The 25,091-nt window shown below is 34.0% G+C and overlaps 1 protein-coding gene across 1 annotated transcript in view; it reads left to right on the forward strand.

Annotated features, from left to right (window-relative positions):
- Nucleotides 1-25,091, forward strand: part of LOC411301 (dynein heavy chain 10, axonemal) — a 42,136-nt gene that overhangs the window by 2,719 nt on the left and 14,326 nt on the right. The window contains exons 4-24 of the mRNA XM_026442968.1: nucleotides 1,881-2,138; nucleotides 2,211-2,263; nucleotides 2,886-3,119; nucleotides 3,213-3,323; nucleotides 3,452-3,723; nucleotides 4,744-4,900; nucleotides 4,987-5,250; nucleotides 7,404-7,594; nucleotides 7,673-8,268; nucleotides 8,348-8,667; nucleotides 11,274-11,586; nucleotides 11,663-11,925; nucleotides 11,997-12,146; nucleotides 13,996-14,456; nucleotides 15,625-15,904; nucleotides 15,981-16,225; nucleotides 18,733-18,979; nucleotides 19,063-19,335; nucleotides 22,544-22,974; nucleotides 23,447-23,610; nucleotides 23,686-24,033. Coding sequence (XP_026298753.1) covers nucleotides 1,881-2,138; nucleotides 2,211-2,263; nucleotides 2,886-3,119; nucleotides 3,213-3,323; nucleotides 3,452-3,723; nucleotides 4,744-4,900; nucleotides 4,987-5,250; nucleotides 7,404-7,594; nucleotides 7,673-8,268; nucleotides 8,348-8,667; nucleotides 11,274-11,586; nucleotides 11,663-11,925; nucleotides 11,997-12,146; nucleotides 13,996-14,456; nucleotides 15,625-15,904; nucleotides 15,981-16,225; nucleotides 18,733-18,979; nucleotides 19,063-19,335; nucleotides 22,544-22,974; nucleotides 23,447-23,610; nucleotides 23,686-24,033 — 5,631 coding nt within the window. The remainder of the gene's footprint in view (nucleotides 1-1,880; nucleotides 2,139-2,210; nucleotides 2,264-2,885; nucleotides 3,120-3,212; nucleotides 3,324-3,451; nucleotides 3,724-4,743; nucleotides 4,901-4,986; nucleotides 5,251-7,403; nucleotides 7,595-7,672; nucleotides 8,269-8,347; nucleotides 8,668-11,273; nucleotides 11,587-11,662; nucleotides 11,926-11,996; nucleotides 12,147-13,995; nucleotides 14,457-15,624; nucleotides 15,905-15,980; nucleotides 16,226-18,732; nucleotides 18,980-19,062; nucleotides 19,336-22,543; nucleotides 22,975-23,446; nucleotides 23,611-23,685; nucleotides 24,034-25,091) is intronic.

Below are 25,091 nucleotides of genomic sequence, written 5' to 3' on the forward strand. Positions count from 1 at the left end.
GATAGATAGTCACCCATAGTATATTAGTGATATTTTAATCTAGAGCAACTATAGTCATAGTATATCAATGGCATCTTATACAGAGCGACTATAGTTGGCCACAATATATCAGTGATATTTTATCTAAAGCGACTATAATCGGCCATAATATATCAATGGCATTTTATGCAAAGCGATTATAATATATCAATAGCATCTTATGCAAAGCGACTATAGTCGTCCATAGTATATTTGTGGCATTTTAAGTATTAGTTAGAGCATTAGTATTAGTTAGAGTTAAATTAGAGCAACTTTAGTTGCCTGTAATACACATGTCAGTGGTATTTTATGCACTATATATCAGTGGTATCTTATCCAGAGGGACTATAGTCGGCTATAGTATATCAGTAATATTTTATCTAGAACGACTTTAGTCGTCCATAATATATCAATGACATCTTATGCAGAGCGACTATGGTCACCCATAATATATGACCTCTTATGTAGATCGACTATATTTTATTCAGCGATTTCGTCCATAATATATCATTGGTATTTTATCGAAAGCAACTATAGTTAATGAAAGGGTTAAAGAACGCTCTTTCTGATCACGAATGGGAAGTGATTCGTATTCGGTCACGAGTTACGATCGTAGAAAAAGAAAGTTATTTGTACATCTAATAAAATAATCTGTCCGTCCATAACAGATTCATTACTCGACAGATTCTTTAATCTGGCCATTGATATTTATGGATTAATTCTGATCTATCTTATATTGTAATATATGTGTTTTATTATTATTCTTTATTATATTTTGAAGAAATAAGCAATAATAATAATATTCTTAACTTTAGTTGGCAATCTTTTATTTCTTTCAATCTTTGATATACAATACCTCTTCTTACACTGCTTTTTTCATTTTGTAATTTTCAGTTACTTTGTTAAATTACTTTTTAGCTTCATATTTATTGGATAATAAAAAATAGCCATAATTTCTCTTTTTAATAAATTCTCTTTTTTCCCTCAACATTTGTTTCTTTGGAATATCATTTCCAATTCTCAAGATCCGGTTTATCGTATGTTCGTCAAGTTGGAAGCGCATTCTAACTTCAATTGTCCGCTACAACTCTTTTCCTACACCTGCAGATACGCAGATTTTTTTGTGCTTAAGAGTATACTTGAGGATATGATCTGAGAATAATTTGAAGGAATTTGTTGTCATGTTTTGCATTTTTTTTTCCAATAGAATAGATCCAATAGAATAAACTATCTCTCTTGTTTTATAATACATTTTATAGTATAAACCTTACCCTTCCTATGCGATTCATCATCGGATTCAGATTGAAATAATGAATAAAGTCAGCACATTTGTAATTGCAAAATATATTTTATTTTGTAATTTTGTTCTTTTCATTTTTATTCATCAATTTTCTTCCTATTTTATTTCAAATTATATTATCTTCTTTTTTATTCTGTATTAATTAAATACAACGTTCATTATTTTATATATTTAGTCTCACCTATTTTTACCTATTTTAGTTTCACCTATTTTTCATTATATACATTTTTAACAATGAATCACAATAAAAAGCAAAATCGGGAAAAAATAATTTTATCCATTGCGCGCTCGCTTTCTTGCTCTCCTTCTCGTCGTTGTAACACTGCTTTTTAGAAGCAAATCAACCTTTATTAGCAATCAACATTTAAAAGCTTTTCCACGAACTTGTAGATATTTAATTAAAATGAAATATTTTCACACGACACGATATACACAATTATAATATCGAGCACTGAGTGAGAATAGAATTATATAACGAAAAAAAGAGTTTAATTGATTGGAAAAGTAGCAAGGAAACATTAAGAAAAAAAATTTTAACATCGAAGGACAATTTGTTAACCAGGGAAGCCGCGAAAGAAAGAGGAAGAACCGAAGAAGAAGAAGAAGAAACCGAAGAAACCGAAGAAGGTGCCGAAAGCGCCAGTGACGGATCCGCTTGCGTTATTGCGCCAACTCGAGGAGTCGATAGTCACGCTCCGCTCGGAGGACAAATCGGTGACAAGCACGATCGACGACGAAGATTACGATGACGAGGAGGAGGAGGACTACGAAGAGGAGGAGTGGGAAGACAGAGTCGATATGAAAAAGAAGGAGGAATACGGTATATATATATAATCGATAATTTTATTTATTCTCGATATCCTTGTTCCGATCTTCTTCTTTCCGTTTTCAGAAAAAGATTTCGTGCCGCCGCCGGGCGAGGAGGACAAGTACATCATGATCAAAGTATCTGTCGGGGCGAATTATTTCTGAACGAATTATCCCTGAAAATTCGAAGGGTCGAATAAAGTTACTTGGACGAGTCGTGATCCGAATAATATTATTCCGATTATTAAATAATCGCGAGTTCGAGGTTGTACGAAAAGCGGATAATATAATTTTGAAATTGAAAAAAGTAACTTTGTTCGAGATTTCTAACACGCGATTAATAAAAATTATTTTTCGCAGATTAAAAAAAAAAAAAAGTAACTTTGTTCCAGATTTTTAATGTTTCTTTCCAATGCGCGAGTTAATAAAAATTATTTTTCGTGGATTCACACATAAAAAAAAAAAAGTAACTTTGTTCGAGATTTCTAACGTTTCTTTCCAATGTGCGAATTAATAAAAATTATTTTTCGTGGATTCACACGTAAAAAAAAAAAAAAAAAAAAGTAACTTTGTTCGAGATTTCTAACGTTTCTTTCCAATGCGCGAGTTAATAAAAATTACTTTTCGTGGATTCGCACGTAAAAAAAAAAAAAAAAGTAACTTTGTTCGAGATTTCTAACGCGCGAGTTAACAAAAATTATTTTTCGTGGATTCGCATGTAAAAAAAGAAAAAAAAAAAAAGAGGAAGGTATAATTTTAGAAATTGGTGGAGAAAGTGCGAAAAACGCCGATACTTCACATGTTCTGCGGCGAGGTGAACGGTAGCAAGCCCGAGTTGCAGAACGTAACACTGTTCTACTTCATGAGGACGACCCACGACGGTATACCGAGCTTCGATTCATACGCCGAGTGCAACGAGCAAATGACGCATTACTTGATAGTCGGATCCCTTAATGGAAAGTTCTTGATTTCGATGCACAGAATGATCACCCAGGTATTGTTATCTCTCTGAAAAATTCTCTCTCTCGAAATAAAATATAAAAATTATAGCGAGGAAAAGAAAAAAAGAATTTTTCTTCTCCTTCAGGTGTTCAGACCGTTGATCCATTCTCAATTCAGAGGGCCGGAGCTCGTTGACATATACGAGGAGAAGGAAGAGATCGAGGAGGCGAGTTTCACGGACATAGTGGCGGCACGAGTGCGTATATATAACAACAACGATAATAATCCTTTTTTTCCGATCGTTTTTTCGAAAAAAAAAAAAAAAAGAAACGAGGATAAGTGAAATAGATCGTTAATTTTATCGTTACCGCGGAACGCACATAGAGCGCACAGTTCAGGAAACCGTCGGAATATCGAAGGATGTCGATAGCGTTGGCGAGGATAGCCGAGGTGGAGGAGGAAGGCGAGGAGGAGTTTGTTGTGCGTCGTTCAACGGCGGTGAGGCGGAGGTTACCCAAGCAGGAAGTTAGTTTCGAAGAGGAGGAGGAGAAGGAAGTGACCAAGGTGTCGCACATGAAGGAGATACGTATATCGTTGCATCAAAATAAGAACGACTTTTTGGCATTTCTGGATAAATTGACGGAAAACGTTGAATGGTTGGTTAAGATCCATCGATCGATATTGTGTTTACCCTTTAACTGCGCCTACTTTTAAGTAAAATATCTTTAAAGTAGATGAAATATTATAATACTCTTCTTCTTGGCATTCGTCGCAATAATATATTCGAACTTATCGACCGAGTTGTTATAAGTCGTTCGTCAAAATATATAGAAAAGTATCCTTTTCGTTTGCACGGAAATTAAAACCGCAATTAAAGGATTGAATAAGAAAAAACTTGGAAGGAATATTTATACAATTTGAATACTCGCAGAACGTTGGAGCACATTGAAGGCGATATATTGCTCCTACTTTTAAAATATCTTAAAAGATCAAATATTATAATACTTTTGGCATTCGTCGCAATAATATATTCGAACTACTTATCGACCGAGTTGTTATAAGTCGTTCGTCAAAATATATAGAAAAGTATCCTTTTCGTTTGCACGAAAATTAAAACCACAATTAAAGGATTGAATAAGAAAAAACTTGGAAAGAATATTTATACAATTTGAATACTCATAATTGGAGCACATCGAATATATTGCTCATGATGCTCTACTTTTAAAATATTTTAAAAGATTAAATATTATAATACTCTTGGCATTCGTCGCAATAATATATTCGAACTACTTATCGACCGAGTTGTGATAAGTCGTTCATCAAAATATTTAGAAAAGTATCGTTTGCACGAAAATTAAAACCGCAATTAAAGAATTGAATAAGAAAAAACTTGGAAGAAATATTTATACAATTTGAATACTCATAATTGGAGCACATCGAATATATTGCTCACGATGCTCTACTTTTAAAATATCTTAAAAGATCAAATATTATAATACTCTTGGCATTCGTCGCAATAATATATTCGAACTACTTATCGACCGAGTTATTATAAGTCGTTCGTCAAAATATATAGAAAAGTATCCTTTTCGTTTGCACGAAAATTAAAACCGCAATTAAAGGGTCGAATAAGAAAAAATTTGGAAAGAATATTTATACAATTTGAATACCCGCAGGACGTTGGAGCACATCGAAGGCGATATATTGCTCACGATGCCCAATATACCGGAACTAGACGATCCCAACGTTACCGACGAAATGTTGGAAAAAAACAAAGAGATCATCGAGCAATTGGAGGACGTGATTATGGTGTGGGGCGTGCACATAGAAAAGGTGTAAACGATATCTTTTTCCTTCCTTTTTTCTCGCTCGAAGAAAAATGGAAAATCATAAATGGAAGAATTTTAAAAATAACGCAGGTGGTGGAAACGTTTCAAATGAAAGTGCCGGCCAGTAAAGGGCCCATAGCCGAGAGCGAGTACTGGAAGGATCGGGAGATAGGATTGTTAATGTTGGTGGAACAATTGAAAACCCCTATGGCGAAAAGGATTTTGAACGTGTTGAATAAAGTCCAATCGACAATCGCATCCAACTTTCAATTTTTCTATTCGGACCTGTGGAAAACTTACACCGAGGCCAGGGACAACAATCGATTCTTGTCCACCCTTTTGAGACATTTCAAGGTAAGAGGTGATCGTCCGTATTCGCGCATCAATAGACGGGAAGAATTAAAAATATTCGGATGTCTCTTTCTTTTCTTTCGATACGCATACAATTACACGTTTGTTGTTTAAAGTTGATTTATCGCTTATATTAATATTAGAGTCTCTTTCTTTCTTCTTTTTGATTGAAATGAATACACGATATTTTATGTTTAAAGATGATTATCACATTATATATGAATCATTCTGCTCCATCATCTTCTTTCATCTCTCGGGAAGCGTTATTTCCTTTTTCCAAAATTGTTGATATAATTTATTAGGATATCCTATAAATTTTTTTTTTTTTGATACGAAATGAATACAAGATATTTGATGTTTAAAGTTGATTTAAAGTTGATTATCGCGTTATATATGAGTCATTCTGCTCTATCACCTTCTTTCATTTTTCAAAAAGTCTCGTTGTTTCCTTTTTCCAAAATTGTTGGGAATTTATTAGGGTTTCCTATAAGTTTTTTTCTTCTTTCTTTTTTCTTTTTGATACGAAATGAATACAAGATATTTGTTGTTTAAAGTTGATTGTTTAAAACGCGTTATATGAATTATCAGCATGTTTTATTTACACTTTCGCTTTCACTATCTGAAATAATACCCGTTCTTTTTCTTTTATGAAACTTATCGTCAGAATCTTCAATTTCATTTACATTAATTCTTTCTATTCCTCTTATTATTCCCTTTTATCGATTCCATATCTTTCCAAGACTTGGCCATAAAATATCTTTAGCTAATAATAGGCAAAAATATAAATATAAAAAAAAATATATTTGTTTGGATAAATTTCGAAAATATTTCCCAACCTTCCAAATACCCACCAAAAAAATCACTGTTGAAATTATCTCTCTTATCTAGATCTATTTATTTTATATAAAATAATAAGACAGTGTTTCACTTACAAAAATCATTTCTTTTCTCTGCAAGATTCACATCCTTTTATTGAAAGGATCATTTGTTATCACATCACAATTGTGAAAATAACTTGTTTTCGATCATGCATTTATCATTAAATAGTCGTCATTTGCTTAATGTTGCCTTGAAAATTTAACTTTTGTCCATTTCACAATAATTGATCTACATATAAATTAATCCAATCAAATTGACGGATTCTCGTAAAAATAGATATATCTAGACATTTAGAAATGATAAAATATAAATGTTCCAGGAAAAAAACGAATAAAAATATATATATATATATATTCTACATTATATCATTAAAAACCAATATTTAATTCGAAATTTTTAAAGCATAAAGTCGAAAAGACAAAATCAAATTGACGGTTTCCGCAAATCTGTTCAGCGTTAGAATATAAATGTTCCAGAAAAAAACGACATTACATTACATCATTAAAAACCAATATGTAATGTCCAAAGAATAATATTCTTTCGAAATTTTTAAAATCGAAAAGGCAAAATCAAATTGACGGTTTCTTCAAATCTGTTCAGCGTTAGAATATAAATGTTCCAAAAAAAAAAAAAAACAAATAGAAATATATATATATGTAGAAATATATATATATATATATATATTCTACATTACATCATTAAAAACCAATATGTAATGTCCAAAGAATAATATTCTTTCGAAATTTTTAAAGTCGAAAAGGCAAAATTAAATTGACGATTTCTGCAAATCTATTCAGCGATAAAATATAAATGTTCCAAAAAAACAAACAAATAGAAATATAAATATATATATATATTCTACATTACATCATTAAAAATCAATATGTAATCCAAATTCAATCCATAATATTTCGAAATTTTTAAAGTATAAAATCGAAATCAATTAGTCTTCTCCTAACACGATACGAAAAAAAGTCTTAGAAGAAACGTCTTATTAATATCTCTTATTAATATCCTGTAACATTAAAAAAAAAAAACAAATAGAAATATATATATATTTACATTACTTTATTAAAAATCAATATGTAATCCAAAGAATAATATTTCGAAATTTTTAAAGCATAAAGTCGAAACCAATTAGTCTTCTCTTAACACGATACGAAAGAAAGTCTTAGAAGAAACGTCTTATTAATATCTTCTAATCTCTTAATATCCTGTAACATTTAACGAATAAAATATCCTGATGATGAAACCTGATAAAAATAATCGACATACAGTTGATGACGGAGTCGAGTTGCTTCAAAACGATCATGCAATCCATCGTCCCCCTTATGGAAGGTATAAGAATGATCTGGGTATTATCCCCTTATTACTGCGTCGAGGAGAGGATGGTCGGTCTGATGGAGAGGATCTCGTGGCAATTGTCCCAAAACGTGATCAAGAATTTATCCATAAACATGCTGTTCAGGTAATATCATTTATTTATTTACATTATCCCAAACATCAAAACAACAACAACAACAACATCGATCGACAACCGTAACAGATACCCGTTGGAGAAGATTCTCGAAAAGACGGAGACCGCTTGCACGATGCTGAAGAGCTGGAAGCAGGCCTACTTGAAGAGCCGCGAGGACATCGAGATATCCGGGAAGGGGAAGCGGTGGGAGTTCGATCAGAAGCGATTGTTCCAAGGGACCGAGTACATAGCCTCGGTTTGCGACGGTTTGAACCAAATCGCCAACGTCCTCCAAGACTTCCACAACATTTTCGGCCCCTACCTCAAGTCGATCATCAGCGACCCGGCCCAGATCGACACCGTGATAAAGAGGGTGGACAGATTGGTGGTCCCCATACTGAACGCCGACTACAACATATTCGACGAGTTCAACAAGGAGAACTGGGAGGCGACCCTCTCCCTCTTCTTCGAGGAGGTCCACTTCCTCGAGAACGAGGCGAAATTCTTCCTCGACGAGTGCTTCCACGTGTTGATAAGCGCCGAGTCCGCCCTCGAGATGTTGATGAAGTTCAAGGAGATCAAGACGAGGGCAAGCATCCATCAGCAGTTGATGAAGAAGTTCGACGTCGTGATGCAGCAATTCAGCAAGGAGGTCAGCACTGTCGAGGGGATATTCAATCGAGGTAAAATGTTCAAAATCTTCTAAGAGAATTTCGAATTTCGAATTTCGAATTTCGAATTTCGAGTTTCTGTCTCGATCAGGGAAACGAAGTCCCCCCCTGTTGAGGAATCATCCCCCGATGGCTGGCGCGATATACTGGGTCAGACAATTGTTCCACCGTCTGAGGAAACCCGTGTTGACGATCCAGAACGTGGCTGAGCTGAAGTACAGCCACCTGAAGATCCTGGCGTTCAACCAGTACTACGATCTGTCCAAGCAATTGAAATCGTACGAGGAGTTGAAGTTCCAACAGTGGATGGACAAAGCGCAAATGATCGTGATAAACACTATGAGGAGGAACATACTGATGATGATGCGCTCCGATCCTGATAAAGGTTTCAGGCAACGTTATTTGTATCGGGTTGGCAACTAAGTAATTGCGGATTTCGCTCATAGATGGGTTCAGTTGAATTTTTAGGTTTGCTGGCGTAGTCCAAATGTAAAACGCATTTTGTTATTCGATAATTGGCAATTCAGCTGTCAATCGGTCAAAAAAGTTTTTTGATCGGTTGCGTAGTTTTCGTTGAAAAATGGAAAATCAAAAGGAACATTATCGTCGTATTTTGCTTTTTTATTTTCGCGAAGGGAAAAACGCATCGCAAGCTCGCAAAAAGTTACGCGCTGTTTATGGCGACGAAGCCTTGAAAGAACGGCAGTGTCAAAATTGATTTGACAAATTTCGTTCTGGTGATTTTTCACTCGAAGACGAAAAACGCTCTGGTCGTCCAGTCGAAGTCGACGACGACCTAATCGAAGCGATAATCGATTCGGATCGTCACAGTACAACTCGCGAGATTGCAGAGAAGCTTCGTGTATCGCATACATGCATCGAAAACCGCTTAAAACAACTTGGCTATCAAAAACTCGATACATGGGTTCCTCGCGAACTGAAAGAAAAGCATTTAACGCAATAACAGTTGCGATTTGCTAAAGAAACGTAATGAAAATGATCCATTTTTAAAACGATAACTGGCGATGAAAAATGGGTTGTTTACAACAATATCAAGCGGAAAAGATGGTGGAGCAGGCCACGTGAACCAGCTCGAACAACATCAAAAGCTGGTATTCGTCGAAAGAAGGTTTTGTTATCAGTTTGGTGGGATTACAAAGGAATTGTCTATTTTGAACTCTTACCACCCAACCGAACGATCAATTCTGTCGTCTACATCGAACAATTAACGAAATTAAACAATGCGGTTGAAGAAAAGCGGTCCGAATTGACAAATCGAAAAGGTGTTGTATTCCATCGTGACGATGCAAGGCCACGCGCATCTTTGGTCACTCGGCAAAAATTATTGGAGCTTGGTTGGAATGTTTTGCCACATCCACCATATAGTCCTTGCACCATCCGATTACTTTTTGTTTCGATCTTTACAAAACTCCTTGAATGGTAAAAATTTCAATAACGATGATGATATCGAATCGTACCTGATTCAGTTTTTTGCTAATAAAAACGAGAAGTTTTATGAACGTGGGATTATGATGCTGCCTGAAAGATGGCAAAAGGTGATTGATCAAAACGGGCAACACATTACGGAATAAAGTTATTTAGTTCCATGAAAAAATTGTCTTTGATTTTCTAACAAAAATCCGCAATTACTTAGTTGCCAACTCAATATAAAGGGTGTCTCAATATTAACGCAACATTCGAATCAAACATAAAAGAGAGTTTTCAGTTTTTAGATATTTATCTTTCAAGCGAATCGTATAGGATTATTCGTGGAATAACGCATCTAACGCATCAAATAAGCACTCTTTCGTCGAAATTTTTCATCACTTTCCACAATCGTGGCTGAATTTCGTCGATGCAGCGTTTACTTTCCTCTGTTGTGGGATCGTCGACGTGGACCTTTGACTTCGAACAACCCCGTAAGAAGAAATCTAGTGGCGTTAAATCGCACGATCCAATTCTGATCGCCGAAACGAGAGAGCATGCGAACGTCTCGCGCGGCAATCGAATCGTTTCATCGCACCGTCTCGTCGAAACCGCCACGTCGACGTCGTCCAATTTCGGCGGAGAGAACCGCGTTATCGCATCGCGACGTCGAGCGCCGTCAACGGTCGCCGCTCGACCAGCCTCGTCCTCGAGAAAGCACGCTCCGACGACGCCTTCTGGCCAAAATCCGCGCCAAACGACGACGCGTTCGTTTCTCGCCAATCACGCGTGGCCTCTCTGAACCCCGAACGCGGCAATTTTGCCGATCAACGAAGCCGTCGAGATGGAAACGCGCTTCGTCGCTTGGGATCGTTTCGCCGGAAAAACCAGCATCCGCTTTTTCGCGATTAACGATCCATTGCACGAACTCTGTTCGCCGTTTACGGTCACCGGGCTTCGGTTGTCGCGTTAATCGAATTTCGCAAGCGCGAAGACATGCATCTTTGGCGAGCGCACGCCGTAGAGAGCTCCTCGAAATTTGCGATTCTCGTCCACGACGTCGAATCAACGTTCCTGGCTTTCACCAACGCTCTCTGCTTCGATATCGAACGGCTCGTTTTTGGACGACCGCTGCGTTCAGCGTCTCCAACTGATCCACTCTCCGCCAATTTTTCAATTAATCTTTCCACGCTCGACGAGGTTGAAACACCACTTTTACCATATTTCGTATAAAATTTTCGAACTTCGGAATTTACAAACTTGTTGTAAACCAACGTTGTTGTATTGGGTTGGCAACTAAGTAATTGCGGATTTCACTCATAGGCTTCAGTTGAATTTTTAGGTTTGCTGGCGTAGTCCAAATGTAAAACACATTTTGTTACTCGATAGTTGGCAATTCAGCTGTCAATCGGTAAAAAAAGTTTTTTGATCGGTTGCGTAGTTTTCGTTTATGAATGTGAGATTATGATGCTGCCTGAAAGATGGCAAAAGATTCATTGATCAAAATGGGCAACACATTACGGAATAAAGTTATTTAGTTCCATTCCAAAAAATTGTCTTTGATTTTCTAAAAAAAATCCGCAATTACTTAGTTGCCAACTCAATATAACGCTCCATTTTCATCAACCCTAAACTCTCAAACTGTTCTTCTTTTCAAGCTCGCCAACAACTCAAGATGCAAGAATCTTGCGTTAATTTTGCGACACTCTTTATATTTATATATATCATTCAATTCTGAAACGCGGTTTTCACTAGGTTTGCTGCCGTTCCCGATTACCGAGAAACCAGTGACGAAGAATATCCAATCGAATCCGAGGGCGAGGAGCAGGGAGTTCGCTTCGCCTGGATCGACCCCCCAGGAGTCGGTTCACAGGGGCGACTACGAGATGTCGAAGCCGAGCATCGGTGAGCCAACTGTTTCTCTCTTTTTAAAATAGTCGATTGGATATCTAATTCTTTTTTCTTTTTTTCGCGAATGAAGATACCGGCAGTTCGGGGATCACGAGGTTGAAGGATACGAAAACGGATGGGCAGAGGAGAGGAGGAGGAGAGGGAGGAGGAGGAGGAGGGTTCTCGAGCCACAGGGATCAAAAGTCGGGCACCTCGTCGGAGAAGGGAGGAGGGGGCCATCATCAAATGGCCAAGATCACCTGGACGGAATTCATGAGCGGTTCGATTCTCATCGAGTGCCAGCTACGTTTCCAAGTGAACTTCGATTGGAATTTGTTCGAAATCATTCACGAGGTACGCGTGAATTCTTGGTGGAATTTTCGATAGGTTGGAAAATGAAACGGTTGTTTCTCTTTGTTCGGCAGGCTGAGTTGATGGAGCAGTTGGGCTTCGAGCTGTCGCCCATAGTGAAAGACGCCAGTATACAGAAAAATCGGTTGAGGCACGACCTCGACGTGATGCAAAAATTGATCGATAGGTACAACTCGATGCTCGAGAAAATGGATAAAGCGGACGTAAGAGCGAATATATCTATATTCGTGTTTATTTTTTATTTCATTCGCTGGAAACAAGTCTCATGTTCCTTGTTCCTTCTTATTTCTCGTGTAATACGAGTTGTAAATGTAATTTCATCATCTTTGTTTCTTCTTATTTCTCGTGTAATACGCGTTGATTTGTAAATGTAATTTCATCATCTTTGTTTCTTCTTATTTCTCGTGTAATACGCGTTGATTTGTAAATGTAATTTTGGGTAAGCTAGAATTATGGATAGTTTGGGAAATATTTTGAAATTGTTTGGACGATTAACGTGACTTTTTACGATTTTGAAATATTTAAATTATAGCATTTTTATTACAGTGAGTGCAGTGTGAATAATGAATAATGGAGAGACAGGTAAGTCTAAAGGACTTCTCTTGAGGAGACATTGATTCAAAAAAGAAATTGGTTAGAAATTAGGTTACTTTAAATGGTTGTTTGAATAACACTTATTCGTAGCTATTACAATCTTGGTATATTATTTGCAATTATTATTATGCAAACGATAAATCATCCAAGTAACTTTATTCGCAATTTCAACTATTAAATTTTTCCCATTGCTGTATCTAAATCTTGAGACGTGGAATCCAGAATGATTATTCTAACGTGTCGATGATATAAAAATTTTTTCACTTCTCGTAATAGGCTAATTATGATTCGTGACGATAGTTTAATTTATAAATTTCGTAATTTCGTACTCGAATAATTTTGTTGATGAAAATAATTTTTACGATTTTGAATATTGGAATTATATAGTTCTTCTATTATTATGTAATGTTAACAAAGAAATAGATGATCCTAGTATCTTTGTTTGCAGAGGTATTGATTCAAAAAACTAATTGATTGAATAAAATTACATTCATGAAGATAGTTTAATTTATAAATCTAATTTGAAGTAACTTTGTTAATGAAAATAATTTTTACGATTTTAATTATTCGAATTATATAGCTCTTCTATTATTATATAGTGTCAACAAAGGAATAGATGACCGTAGCATGTCTTTTTCCCTATGCAGAGGCTTACTTTTAACTCAAGAAAATAACTAGTTGAAAATTTTGAATAAAATTACATACTAGAGATAATTTTGAAAATATTTCAATTTCCTTAGATTATCTTTAACGTAACTTTATAAATGAAAATAATTTTTACGATTTTAAATATTAAAACAAAGTAATAAATGTCTGAAGGAAATAGATGGAGATAAATAGTCTTAGCAAAGGACCTCTCCTTAATTTCTCCACCCTTTGCAAAGATATTAACTCAAGAAAATAACTAGTTAAAAATTTTGAATAAAATTACATGCTAGAGATAATATTTCAACTTCCAAATCTTAGATGATTATCCTTAATATAACTTTATAAATAAAAGTAATTTTTACAATTTTGAAATATTTAAATTGTAGCTCTTCTACTATTATATAATATCAACAAAGCGTTTGAAGTGGAGATAGATGATCCTAAGACCTTTCTTACCCTATGCAGAGAGTTTATTAACTCAAAAAAATAACTAGTTAGAGATCAGCTAGAATTTGAACTAAGTTGTTCTTTAATTTTACTTACTTATTAAAATGCTCGACTAACATTTCTATTCCTAGCTATTGTAATCGATCCATTTATCATTGAAATTATTATATACTATCTTTCGAACAATAAATTATCCAAATAAATTTATTCGTAACTATTTGGACAATAATTATTATACTATCTTTCGAACGATAAATTGTCCAAAGAAGTATATAAATTTTTGTACGAGTACTTCTTTCCAGCGAACTAAAAAAAGTAGATTAGACGAGAACGAATTATTATCATCCATTCTTGTACACGCAGATAGAATTATTGAAGAACACCCTGTTGGACATCGAGAAGCATATACAACCGGGAGTGATGCGTATAAATTGGAACTCTTTAAACATATCCGATTACGCGTACGAGTGCGAGAAATTGTTGAAAAATTTGAACTCGTTGGTCGAGCAATTGAATCACATTAAGAGCGATCTCGACAACAGGATATTCAACGGTTTACAGAATTACGACCTGTTCTCCCTTCCCACCAAATATTACGACGACGAGAACCAATTGATAATGTTGCTACCGTGCAAGATATTCTTCCAAGAGATGCAGGCGAAGAGGGTCGAACTGGCCACTGCCATGTCCGTGATATACCAATCGACCAGCCCTATTCTCATCAAATTGGAAAGTCTTATATTCGGCACGTACACCGGCAGATGCGCCGCCATGCAACTCTATTACGAGAAGTACGAGAAGAAAATATTCTCCGCTTTCATAACGTGAGTTTTCCTTTCTTCCCTTTCTTATTTCTTTCTTATTTTTCAATTTCCTTAGATGATTATCCTTAACGTAACTTTATAAATGAAAGTAATTTTTAATTTTTTAATTTTTGATTTTGAAATATTTAAATTGTAGCTCTTCTACTATTATATTTCCTTTGTTATTTCTTTTTTTCTTTCTTCCCTTTCTTATTTCTTTTTCTCTTTCCTTTATTATTTCTTTCTTCCTTTCTTTCCTTTATTATTTCTTTCTTTCTTTCTTTCTTTCTTTCCTTATTTCTTTTTCTCTTTCTTTCTTTTATTATTTCTTTCTTGTTTTCTTTCCTTTATTATTTCTTTCTTTCTTTTTTTCCTTTCTTATTTATTTATTTCTCTTTCTCTTTCCTTTATTATTTCTTTCTTCCTTTCTTTCCTTTATTATTTCTTTCTTTCTTTCTTTCCTTTCTTATTTATTTATTTATTTATTTATTTATTTATTTCTTTCCTTATTTCTTTTTCTCTTTCTTTCTTTTATTATTTCTTTCTTGTTTTCTTTCCTTTATTATTTCTTTCTTTCTTTCTTTTTTTATTATTTCTTTCTTTTATTATTTCTTTCTTGTTTTCTTTCCTTTCTTATTTCTTTCTTTCTTTCTTTCTTTTCTTCTTTCTTTCTTTTTTCTTTCCTTTCTTATTTCTTCCTTTCTTTCTTTCTTTCTTTTTTCTTTCCTTTATTATTTCTTTCTTTTTCTTTTCTTTCTTATTTCTTTTTTTTCTTTTCTTTATTATTTATTTCTTTTTTCTTTTCTTCTTTCTTTCTTCTTTTTTCCTCCTTTCTTTCTTTTCTTCCTTCTTTCCTTCTTTCCTTCTTCCTTTTTTTCCTTTCTTCCTTCTTTCCTTCTTCCTTTTTTTTCCTTCCTTCTTTGTTTTCTTCTTTCTATCTTGTTTACCTTCTTTCCTTCTTTCTTTTTTTCCTTCCTTCTTTCCTTCTTTACGTCCTTCTTTCTTTCTTTCCTTCTTTCTTTCCTTCTTTCCTTCTTTACTTCTTTCTTTCTTTCTTTCTTTCTTTCTTTCTTTCCTTCTTTCTTTCTTTCTTTCTTTCTTTTCTCCTGTCTTTCTTTTCTTCTTTCTTTCTTTCTTTTTTGAACTACAATCGTTCAAATCGATCTCTTCTCTCAACCCCTCGCTTTAGATGCATAACCAAGAATCTCGAGTACTTCAACAAAAAGTTGACGGACATAAAACCGATGTTTCAAGTGGACGCTGTCCTGATAGCCTCGGAGGTGGTCCTGAGACCGTCCCCGACCGAGATCTACAACATAATACTGCAGAACGAGAGAAATTTGTTGGAACAGGTGAAATTGTTCCCCAGATGGATGAGCGGCACTTGTTTGGAGTGTAAGCCTCAGAGGAAGGCCGATAACGACACGTTCGTCAACTTCACCTTCTTCGAGGATTTGATGAGCATTCAGGTGAACTCATTCGACCCTTTTCCTCCTCCTGGAACAAAACGAGATTTGATCTTCTCTCTCTCTGTCTCTGCTTCAGATGGTGAACGACACGATAATAATGATTCAAAGGACCGCCCATAAATTGGCGTTGGAATCGTGGAACTATCTGCAAAGGTGGAGGAAGTACAGCAATCTGTGGTCGTTCGACAAGAATCTCGCAGCGGAGAAATACGCGGCCACCCAGCCAACCCTCCACCAATACGACGAGAAATTCTCCTTCTACAGCAACATCCTCGACGAGGTGATGGAGATGAAATCCAGCTACAACCTCTATTGCATAAGGTTCGTAACGAACGCATTAAGATGATTAATCTTATCCTGAGTTATCTTGTTCTCAGTGGCGTCTATCGTCTCGAGGATTTTCAACCAGCATGGCTTCGAGTCAAAATTGCCAGTTTTAATTAATCTTAAATTGTAATCGTGGATGGATAGCATCACTGCAGTAACTTTTTTTTAAAGCGATGAGGCGTAGTATGCTCCTTTGAGTATTCACGTTATATTCGAACGGTGTAGAAAAATGTTTTAAAAGAGACTAACGAAACGTAGCTTAAAAGAGCAGTCGTGTGAGGATTGAAATTGATATCAGAAATGAATGGCTAAGAGATATGTCTGCGTGTTCGTATAAAAATAAATGTGGATTAAAGTGATTTCTAACGTGTTAGGAAAGAAACTTATGGGATGCCTTAATATAACGCGATAAATCAACTTTAAACATCAAATATCGTGTATTCATTTTGTATCAACAAAAAAAAAAAAAGAAATGAGATACCCTAATATAACATGATAAATCAACTTTAAACATCAAATATCATGTATTCATTTTGTATCAACAAAAAAAAAAAAAGAAACTTATGGGATAGCTTAATATAACGCTATAAATCAACTTTAAACAACAAATATTGTATATTGATTTCGTATCAACAAAAAAAAAAAGAAACTTATGTTGTATATATATATACAATATGATATAGCTTAATATAACGCTATAAATCAACTTTAAACAACAAATATTGTATATTGATTTCGTATCAACAAAAAAAAAAAGAAACTTATGGGATATCTTAATATAACGCGATAAATCAATTTTAAACATCAAATATCGTGTATTCATATTTCATATTAAAAAAGAAACTTATGAGACACTCTAATATAACGCGATAAATCAATTTTAAATAACAAATATCGTATATTGATTTCGTATGAAAAAGAAAAAAAGAAAGAAACTTATGGATAGCTAATATAACGCGATAAATCAATTTTAAACATCAAATATCGTGTATTCATATTTCGTATTTATATATCAAAAAAAAAAAAATTATGGGATGTCGTAACAACGTAATATCGTAATGTAAATCCCTACAATTTTGAAAAAAGATAAGAACGCTTGCTGAGGAATGGAAGAAGGTGATAGAACAGAACAGTTCATATATAATAACGGGATAAATAAATTTTAAACAACAAATATTGTGTATTTATTTCGTATCAAAAAAAAAAAAAAGAAAAAAACTTATAGGATATCCTAATAAATCCCAACAATTTTGGAAAAAGGAAATAACGCTTCCTGAAAAATAGAAATGATAGAGATTCCTGAAAATAATAGAGCAGAAACGCGATGAATAATAATGCCATAAATAATTTTTAAATTTTAAACAACAAACATCGTATATTCATTTACCAAAAAAAAAAAAGAAACAGAGAAACTTATAGAATATTCTAATATAACATAATAAGTTAACTTTAATTAACTTTAAACAACAAATATCGTATATTCATTTACCAAAAAAAAAGAAAGAAACAAAGAAACTTATAGAATATTCTAATATAACGTGATAAGTTAACTTTAATTAATTTTAAACAGCAAACATCATATATTCATTTACCAAAAAAAAAAAGAAGAAACAAAGAAACTTATAAGATACCCTAATATAACGTGATAAGTCAACTTTAAACAACAAACATCATTTTGTATCATAAAAAAAAAAAGAAAGAAAGAAACTTATAGGACGCGATAAATCAACTTTAAACAACAAACATCGTGTATTCATTTAATATCAAAAAAAAAAAAAAAAGAAACTTATATATTCTTATATACTCTTATATACTTTATATAATGCAATAAATCAATTTTAAACAACAAACCTTGTATCAAAAAAAAAAAAAAAAAAAAAGAAAGAAACTTATAAAACGCGATAAATTAATTTTAAACAACAAACGTTAATCGTATATTCATTTAATATCAAAAAAAAAAAAAAGAAACTTATATACTCTTATATAATGCGATAAATCAATTTTAAACAAACCTTATATCAAAAAAAAAAAGAAAAAAGAATGAAACTTATGAGATACTCTAATATAACGTGATAAGTCAACTTTAAACAACAAATATCATTTCGTATCATAAAAAAAAAAGAAAGAAACTTAAGAATGCGTTAAATCAACTTTAAATAACAAACATCATGTATTCATTTACTATCAAAAAAAAAAAAAGAAAGAAACTTGAAACAATGAGACTAATATAATGCGTTAAATCAACTTTAAACAAAATATCGTGTATTCATTTAGTATCAAAAAAGAAAAAAGAAAGAAACTTATGAGATACTCTAATATAACGTGATAAGTCAATTTTAAACAACAAAACATTCATTTCGTACTAAAAAAAAAAAAGAAAGAAAGAAAAGAAATTTACGACACACCCTAATACACATTCGTATCACGATATATATACTATATGTATTAAAAGAAAAAAAAAAAGAACGAAACTCGAATTTCCAATTTCCAATTTGCAATAGCATCAACCTGAGCTCCCTCCTCGTTGGCATCGAGCAACACGCGAAGGAGTGGAAGCAGACGCTGGGTAACCACCTGCTGATGCGTACGATCAACGAGATGAACGAGTTGCACGTGATAATGGACGGGTTGCGGACCGAGGTCGAGTTGGTGATCACAGGTCTGAGCCGATTCACGTCCGTCATGCAGGCGATCTCTGACATAAAGAAGATGGCCATCCAAGCGGAAGTTTGCTACACCACGTGCCAGGTTCCTATCAAAAATGGGGAGAAACGAACGAAAACCTCTTTGCTTCCTTCGTTTCTTCTCGACGCTCATGATTTCCTTCGCAGGAAACCTTTCTAGCATTTCGCAGCCACGGTATATCGTTCCCCGAGGACGACGAGCAAGCCGCTTACGATTTGCAACGCGACTGGGAGTCCCTGTACCTCGGCGCCTTGTACAGAGCCTCTACCCTCGAGAGCACCTCCGACAGGTTCTCGGGGATGACCCAGGATCAGATATACGAGTTCGTCAAGGAGCTCGAGGAGTTCGCCAGGGACTTCGAGGCGTACGGGCCTGGAAGCGTGGGGGACGATCTGGAGCTTGGATTGGTCAAGATGGAGGTGAGTGGGGGTATCAAACGCTTTTTGATTGATATTGTTGAGTGATTGGTGAGTGATGAAAGGAGATGAAATTTGATAATTGACGTTAATTTCGTAATATCTCGTTTTAATGGTTCGTTTAAAGGAATTAAGAATACTGTTGTAATAATTGGAAAAAGGGAAATTCTTGAAGGGAAACGCTTTTGATTGATATTGTTAAGTGAGAGGTGATTGGTGATGATGAAAGGGGATGAAATTTGATAATTGATGTTAATTTCGTAATATCTCGTTTTAATGGTTCGTTTAAAGGAATTAAGAATTATTATAATATTTGAAAAAAGGGAAATTCTTTTGATTGAAAGGAAACGCTTTTGATTGATATTGATGAAGGGTAATTGATGGATGATGAAAGGGAATAAAATTTGATAATTGAGGCATTGCGTAATATCTCATTTTAATGGTTCGTTTAAAGGAATTAAGGACATTATTATAATAATTGGAAAAGGGGAAATTCTTGAAGGGAAACGCTTTTGATTGATATTGATGGGGGGTGATTGATGGATGATGAAAGGGAATAAAATTTGATAATTGAGGTATTGCGTAATATCTCGTTTTAATGGTTCGTTTAAAGGAATTAAGAACACTATTATAATAATGGGAAAAAGGGAAATTCTCAAAAAGAAACGCTTTTGATTGATATTGATGAGAGGTAAGTGAGATGAGTGATGAAAGGAGTATAATAATTGGAAAAAGGGAAATTCTCGATAGAAAAATGATAAATTTTTCGAATAGAAGAAGGAAACGAAATCAGATACGATTGCAAACTATATCATATCTGAAATATTATTTGTTTGTAAGGTTTAACTTTTATTTTTTGAACGGGTTAATGGTCAATTTTGATTGGAACACGAGAATAAAATCTATTAGGATTTAATAATTGAAGTTACGAATAAATTTTCTTTAATAATTTATTTCCTCGAGATAATTATGAAAAATATTCGAAAAGTCATAGAAGAAGAGAGAATCAATTATAAAAGCTACGAATAATTATTATTCGAGCAATTTTAATTAACCAATTACTTGAACCACCTTTATTCAAAATTTTCAATTACTTTTACTTTTACTTTTTCAATCTCCAACTCTGAAATTCTTGTACGTCAAAATTCTAAAGATTCGAACAAAATACAAATCCAAACCGTTTAATTGATCAATCACAATTTCAACTTATTGACAATTACTCTTCTAAATTTATTAACGAGCCTTTAAATTTCAATTTTACGTAACATCTCAAAACGTCTATTTTAATTCACTCGTGATTATATTAAATTTTTCTCTCCCTTGTAAATTAAACTTAAACTTAAATAATTAAAAAATCCAATGATTTATCGACCAATCATTTTTCACATATTCCCCTCTTTCCCTTTCACCGCTCTCCATTTGAATTTTTCCTTCTATTTTTATCCAAGATAAGGAAGAGAATTTTAGCAAAATAATTTTAAAAAAGAATTTTAAGAAAAATAAGAATAAAAATAATTTTAAGAAGAATTTTAAACAAAGTGCTTCTTTCCCATTATCAAACATAACTCCATTTGAATTTTTCCTTCTATTTTTATCCAAAATAAGGAAGAGAATTTTTTAGCAAAATAATTTTAAGAAAAATAAAAATAAAAATAATTTTAAAAAGAATTTTAAGCAAAATGCTTCTTTCCCATTACCAAATATATCTCCATTTGAATTTTTCCTTCTATTTTTATCCAAGATAAGGAAGAGAATTTTAGCAAAATAATTTTAAAAAAGAATTTTAAGAAAAATAAGAATAAAAATAATTTTAAGAAGAATTTTAAACAAAGTGCTTCTTTCCCATTATCAAATATAACTCCATTTGAATTTTTCCTTCTATTTTTATCCAAAATAAGGAAGAGAATTTTTTAGCAAAATAATTTTAAGAAAAATAAGAATAAAAATAATTTTAAGAAGAATTTTAAACAAAGTGCTTCTTTCCCATTATCAAATATAACTCCATTTGAATTTTTCCTTCTATTTTTATCCAAGATAAGGAAGAGAATTTTTTAGCAAAATAATTTTAAGAAAAATAGAAATAAAAATAATTTTAAGAAGAATTTTAACCAAAATGCTTCTTTTCCATTACCAAATATATCTCCATTTGAATTTTTCCTTCTATTTTTATCCAAGATAAGGAAGAGAATTTTAGCAAAATAATTTTAAAAAAGAATTTTAAGAAAAATAAGAATAAAAATAATTTTAAGAAGAATTTTAAACAAAGTGCTTCTTTCCCATTATCAAATATAACTCCATTTGAATTTTTCCTTCTATTTTTATCCAAAATAAGGAAGAGAATTTTTTAGCAAAATAATTTTAAGAAAAATAAAAATAAGAATAATTTTAAGAAGAATTTTAAACAAAGTGCTTCTTTCCCATTACCAAATATATCTCCATTTGAATTTTTCCTTCTATTTTTATCCAAGATAAGGAAGAGAATTTTATAAGCAAAATAATTTTAAAAAAGAATTTTAAGAAAAATAAAAATAATTTTAAGAAGAATTTTAAACAAAGTGCTTCTTTCCCATTACCAAATATATCTCCATTTGAATTTTTCTTTCTATTTTTATCCATGATAAGGAAGAGAATTTTATAAGCAAAATAATTTTAAAAAAGAATTTTAAGAAAAATAAAAATAATTTTAAGAAGAATTTTAAACAAAGTGCTTCTTTCCCATTACCAAATATATCTCCATTTGAATTTTTCTTTCTATTTTTATCCATGATAAGGAAGAGAATTTTATAAGCAAAATAATTTTAAAAAAGAATTTTAAGAAAAATAAGAATAAGAATAATTTTAAGAAGAATTTTAAACAAAGTGCTTCTTTCCCATTACCAAATATATCTCTATTTGAATTTTTCCTTCTATTTTTATCCAAGATAAGGAAGAGAATTTTATAAGCAAAATAATTTTAAAAAAGAATTTTAAGAAAAATAAAAATAAAAATAATTTTAAGAAAAATTTTAAACAAAGTGCTTCTTTCCCATTACCAAATATATCTCCATTTGAATTTTTCCTTCTATTTTTATCCAAGATAAGGAAGAGAATTTTATAAGCAAAATAATTTTAAAAAAGAATTTTAAGAAAAATAAGAATAATTTTAAGAAGAATTTTAAACAAAGTGCTTCTTTCCCAAACCAATCGTCAATCCAATCGAAATTTGTTTCAGGAATACGGGAAATTGATCGCGAGGCACGACGAGAAACATCGTAACCTGGTCAATTCCGAGATCCTGTTCGATCTTCCGGCGACGGATTACTCGGTTTTCCTGAAACTGAAGAAGGATTACGACGGGATGGAGCTGTTGTTCGACCTGTACAAGGAGCAGAAGGAGATGAGGGACGTATGGGCGCAGACCTTATGGGTGAACCTGAACCCCCAACAATTGATCGACGGTATGGACCACTTCATCAGGATATTCCGCCGACTGCCGAAATTCGTGAAGGAGTTGAGCATCGGTCACGCGTTGGAGGCGAACATGAAGAGCTTCAAGAACTCGGTCCCGTTGTTCATCGAGTTGAAGAACGAGGCGATGAGGGACAGGCATTGGAAACAGTTGATGACCAAGACCGGGCAATTTTTCGATATGGACCCGGAGAGGTGCGACGGCAAGAACGGTCGAGAACTAGAGAGAAATTGCGAGAAATAAGGGTGTGGTGGTGGTGGTAGAGGGTGGAGGAGGAGGAATAATTTTAATTCTACCGCGTCTATTATTATACTCCAAAGTGTTTCCAAAGTGTTTCAGTGATTTTTCCCTTTTTCTTTTTCTTTTTTTCCCCTCTAAATTTCTCCCTTTCAGAATCGTACCCCTACGAATACAATTAATTTTTTTTTTTTTTTACAGAATTTTTATCCTGCCAATATATGAAATAATAGTATAATATTATATGTATATATATACGTAGAGAGAGAGAAACTTTTTGTAAAATATAAAATGGCAGAGAAAGAGATAGAGACGTTGAAGGGGTGAGTTCTCGGTCTCGCTGATTCGAATTCCAGAGAACCCGCGTTTTTTTTCCCTTCCCTTTCCTTTTTCTTTCTTTTAAAAACACTCAAACGTTTCGATCGATAGGTTCACCCTTCAGAACATGTTCGCCATGGAGTTGGGGAAGTACCAAGACATAGCCAAGGAGATCGTGATGAACGCCGTGAAAGAGTTGTCCATTGAGAAGGGTTTGAAAGACCTGGCCGAGGTGTGGAAAATGTTGGAATTCACCGTGATCAAACATTACAAGGGTAATTATGAAACGAGAAAGAGAAAAGAATATTTCGAGAAAAAGTTCTAAAAATCTCGTTCCTTTTTTTCCCCAGGCATCGAGGATCGTGGATTCATCCTGGGTCCGACGGACGAGATGAATCAGATTCTGGAGGACAACATGATGAACGTGAACGCGATGGCCGCGTCCCAGTTCATCGGCCCTTTCCTCGACACCGTGCAGAAATGGGAGACGACCATGCACACCATCTCCGAGGTGCTCGAGTTGTGGCTCCAGCTGCAGAAGAGGTGGTTGTACCTCGAGGGTATCTTCGTGGGCGGTGACATAAGGATGCAACTGCCCGAGGAGGCGAAGAGGTTCGACGACATCGACAAGTCCTTCAAGAAGATCATGAACGACACCTCGAAGAGATTGAACGTGCTCGAGTGTTGCATGGTGAAAGGTAGTGGAAACATTCCTTCATCGATGAATTTCGATTGTAAATACAGGGTGTCCTAAAATTAACGCAAGATTCTTGCATCGAGTTGTTGGCGAGGCTGAAAAGAAGAACAGTTTGAGAGTTTAGGGTTGACAACTAAGTAATTGCGGATTTTTTTTAGAAAATCAAAGACAATTTTTTCATGGAACTAAGTAATTTTATTCTATAATGTGTTGCCCATTTTGATCAATGACCATCTTTCAGGCAGCATCATAATCCCACGTTCATAAAACTTGTGGTTTTTATTAGCAAAAAAGTGAATCAGGTACGATTCGATATCATCATCGTTATTGAAATTTTTACCATTCAAGGAATTTTGTAAAGATCGAAACAAAAAATAATCGGATGGTGCAAGGTCAGGACTATATGGTGGATGTGGCAAAACATCGCAACCAAGCTCCAATAATTTTTGCCAAGTGACCAAAGATGCGCGTGGCATCGTCATGATAGAATACAACACCTTTTCGATTTGTCAATTCGGCCCGCTTTTCTTCAACCGCATTGTTTAATTTCGTTAGTTGTTCGATGTAGACAACAGAATTGATCGTTCGGTTGGGTGGTAAGAGTTCAAAATAGACAATTCCTTTGTAATTCCACCAAACTGATAACAAAACCTTCTTTCGACGAATACCAGCTTTTGATGTTGTTCGAGCTGGTTCACGTGGCCTGCTCCACCATCTTTTCCGCTCGATATTGTTGTAAACAACCCATTTTTCATCGCCAGTTATCGGTCGTTTTAAAAATGGATCATTTCCATTACGTTTCTTTAGCAAATGGCAGCTGTTAACGCGTCGCGTTAAATGCTTTTCTTTCAGTTCGCGAGGAACCCATGTATCGAGTTTTTGAACATAGCCAAGTTGTTTTAAGCGGTTTTCGATGCATGTACGCGATACACGAAGCTTCTCTGCAATCTCGCGAGTTGTACTGTGACGATCCGAATCGATTATTGCTTTGATTAGGTCGTCGTCGATTTCAACTGGACGACCAAAGCGTTTTTCATCTTCGAGTGAAAAATCACCAGA

The sequence above is a fragment of the Apis mellifera genome, linkage group LG9, assembly GCF_003254395.2.
Source record: "Apis mellifera strain DH4 linkage group LG9, Amel_HAv3.1, whole genome shotgun sequence".
In the NCBI taxonomy this organism is placed as follows: domain Eukaryota; kingdom Metazoa; phylum Arthropoda; class Insecta; order Hymenoptera; family Apidae; genus Apis; species Apis mellifera.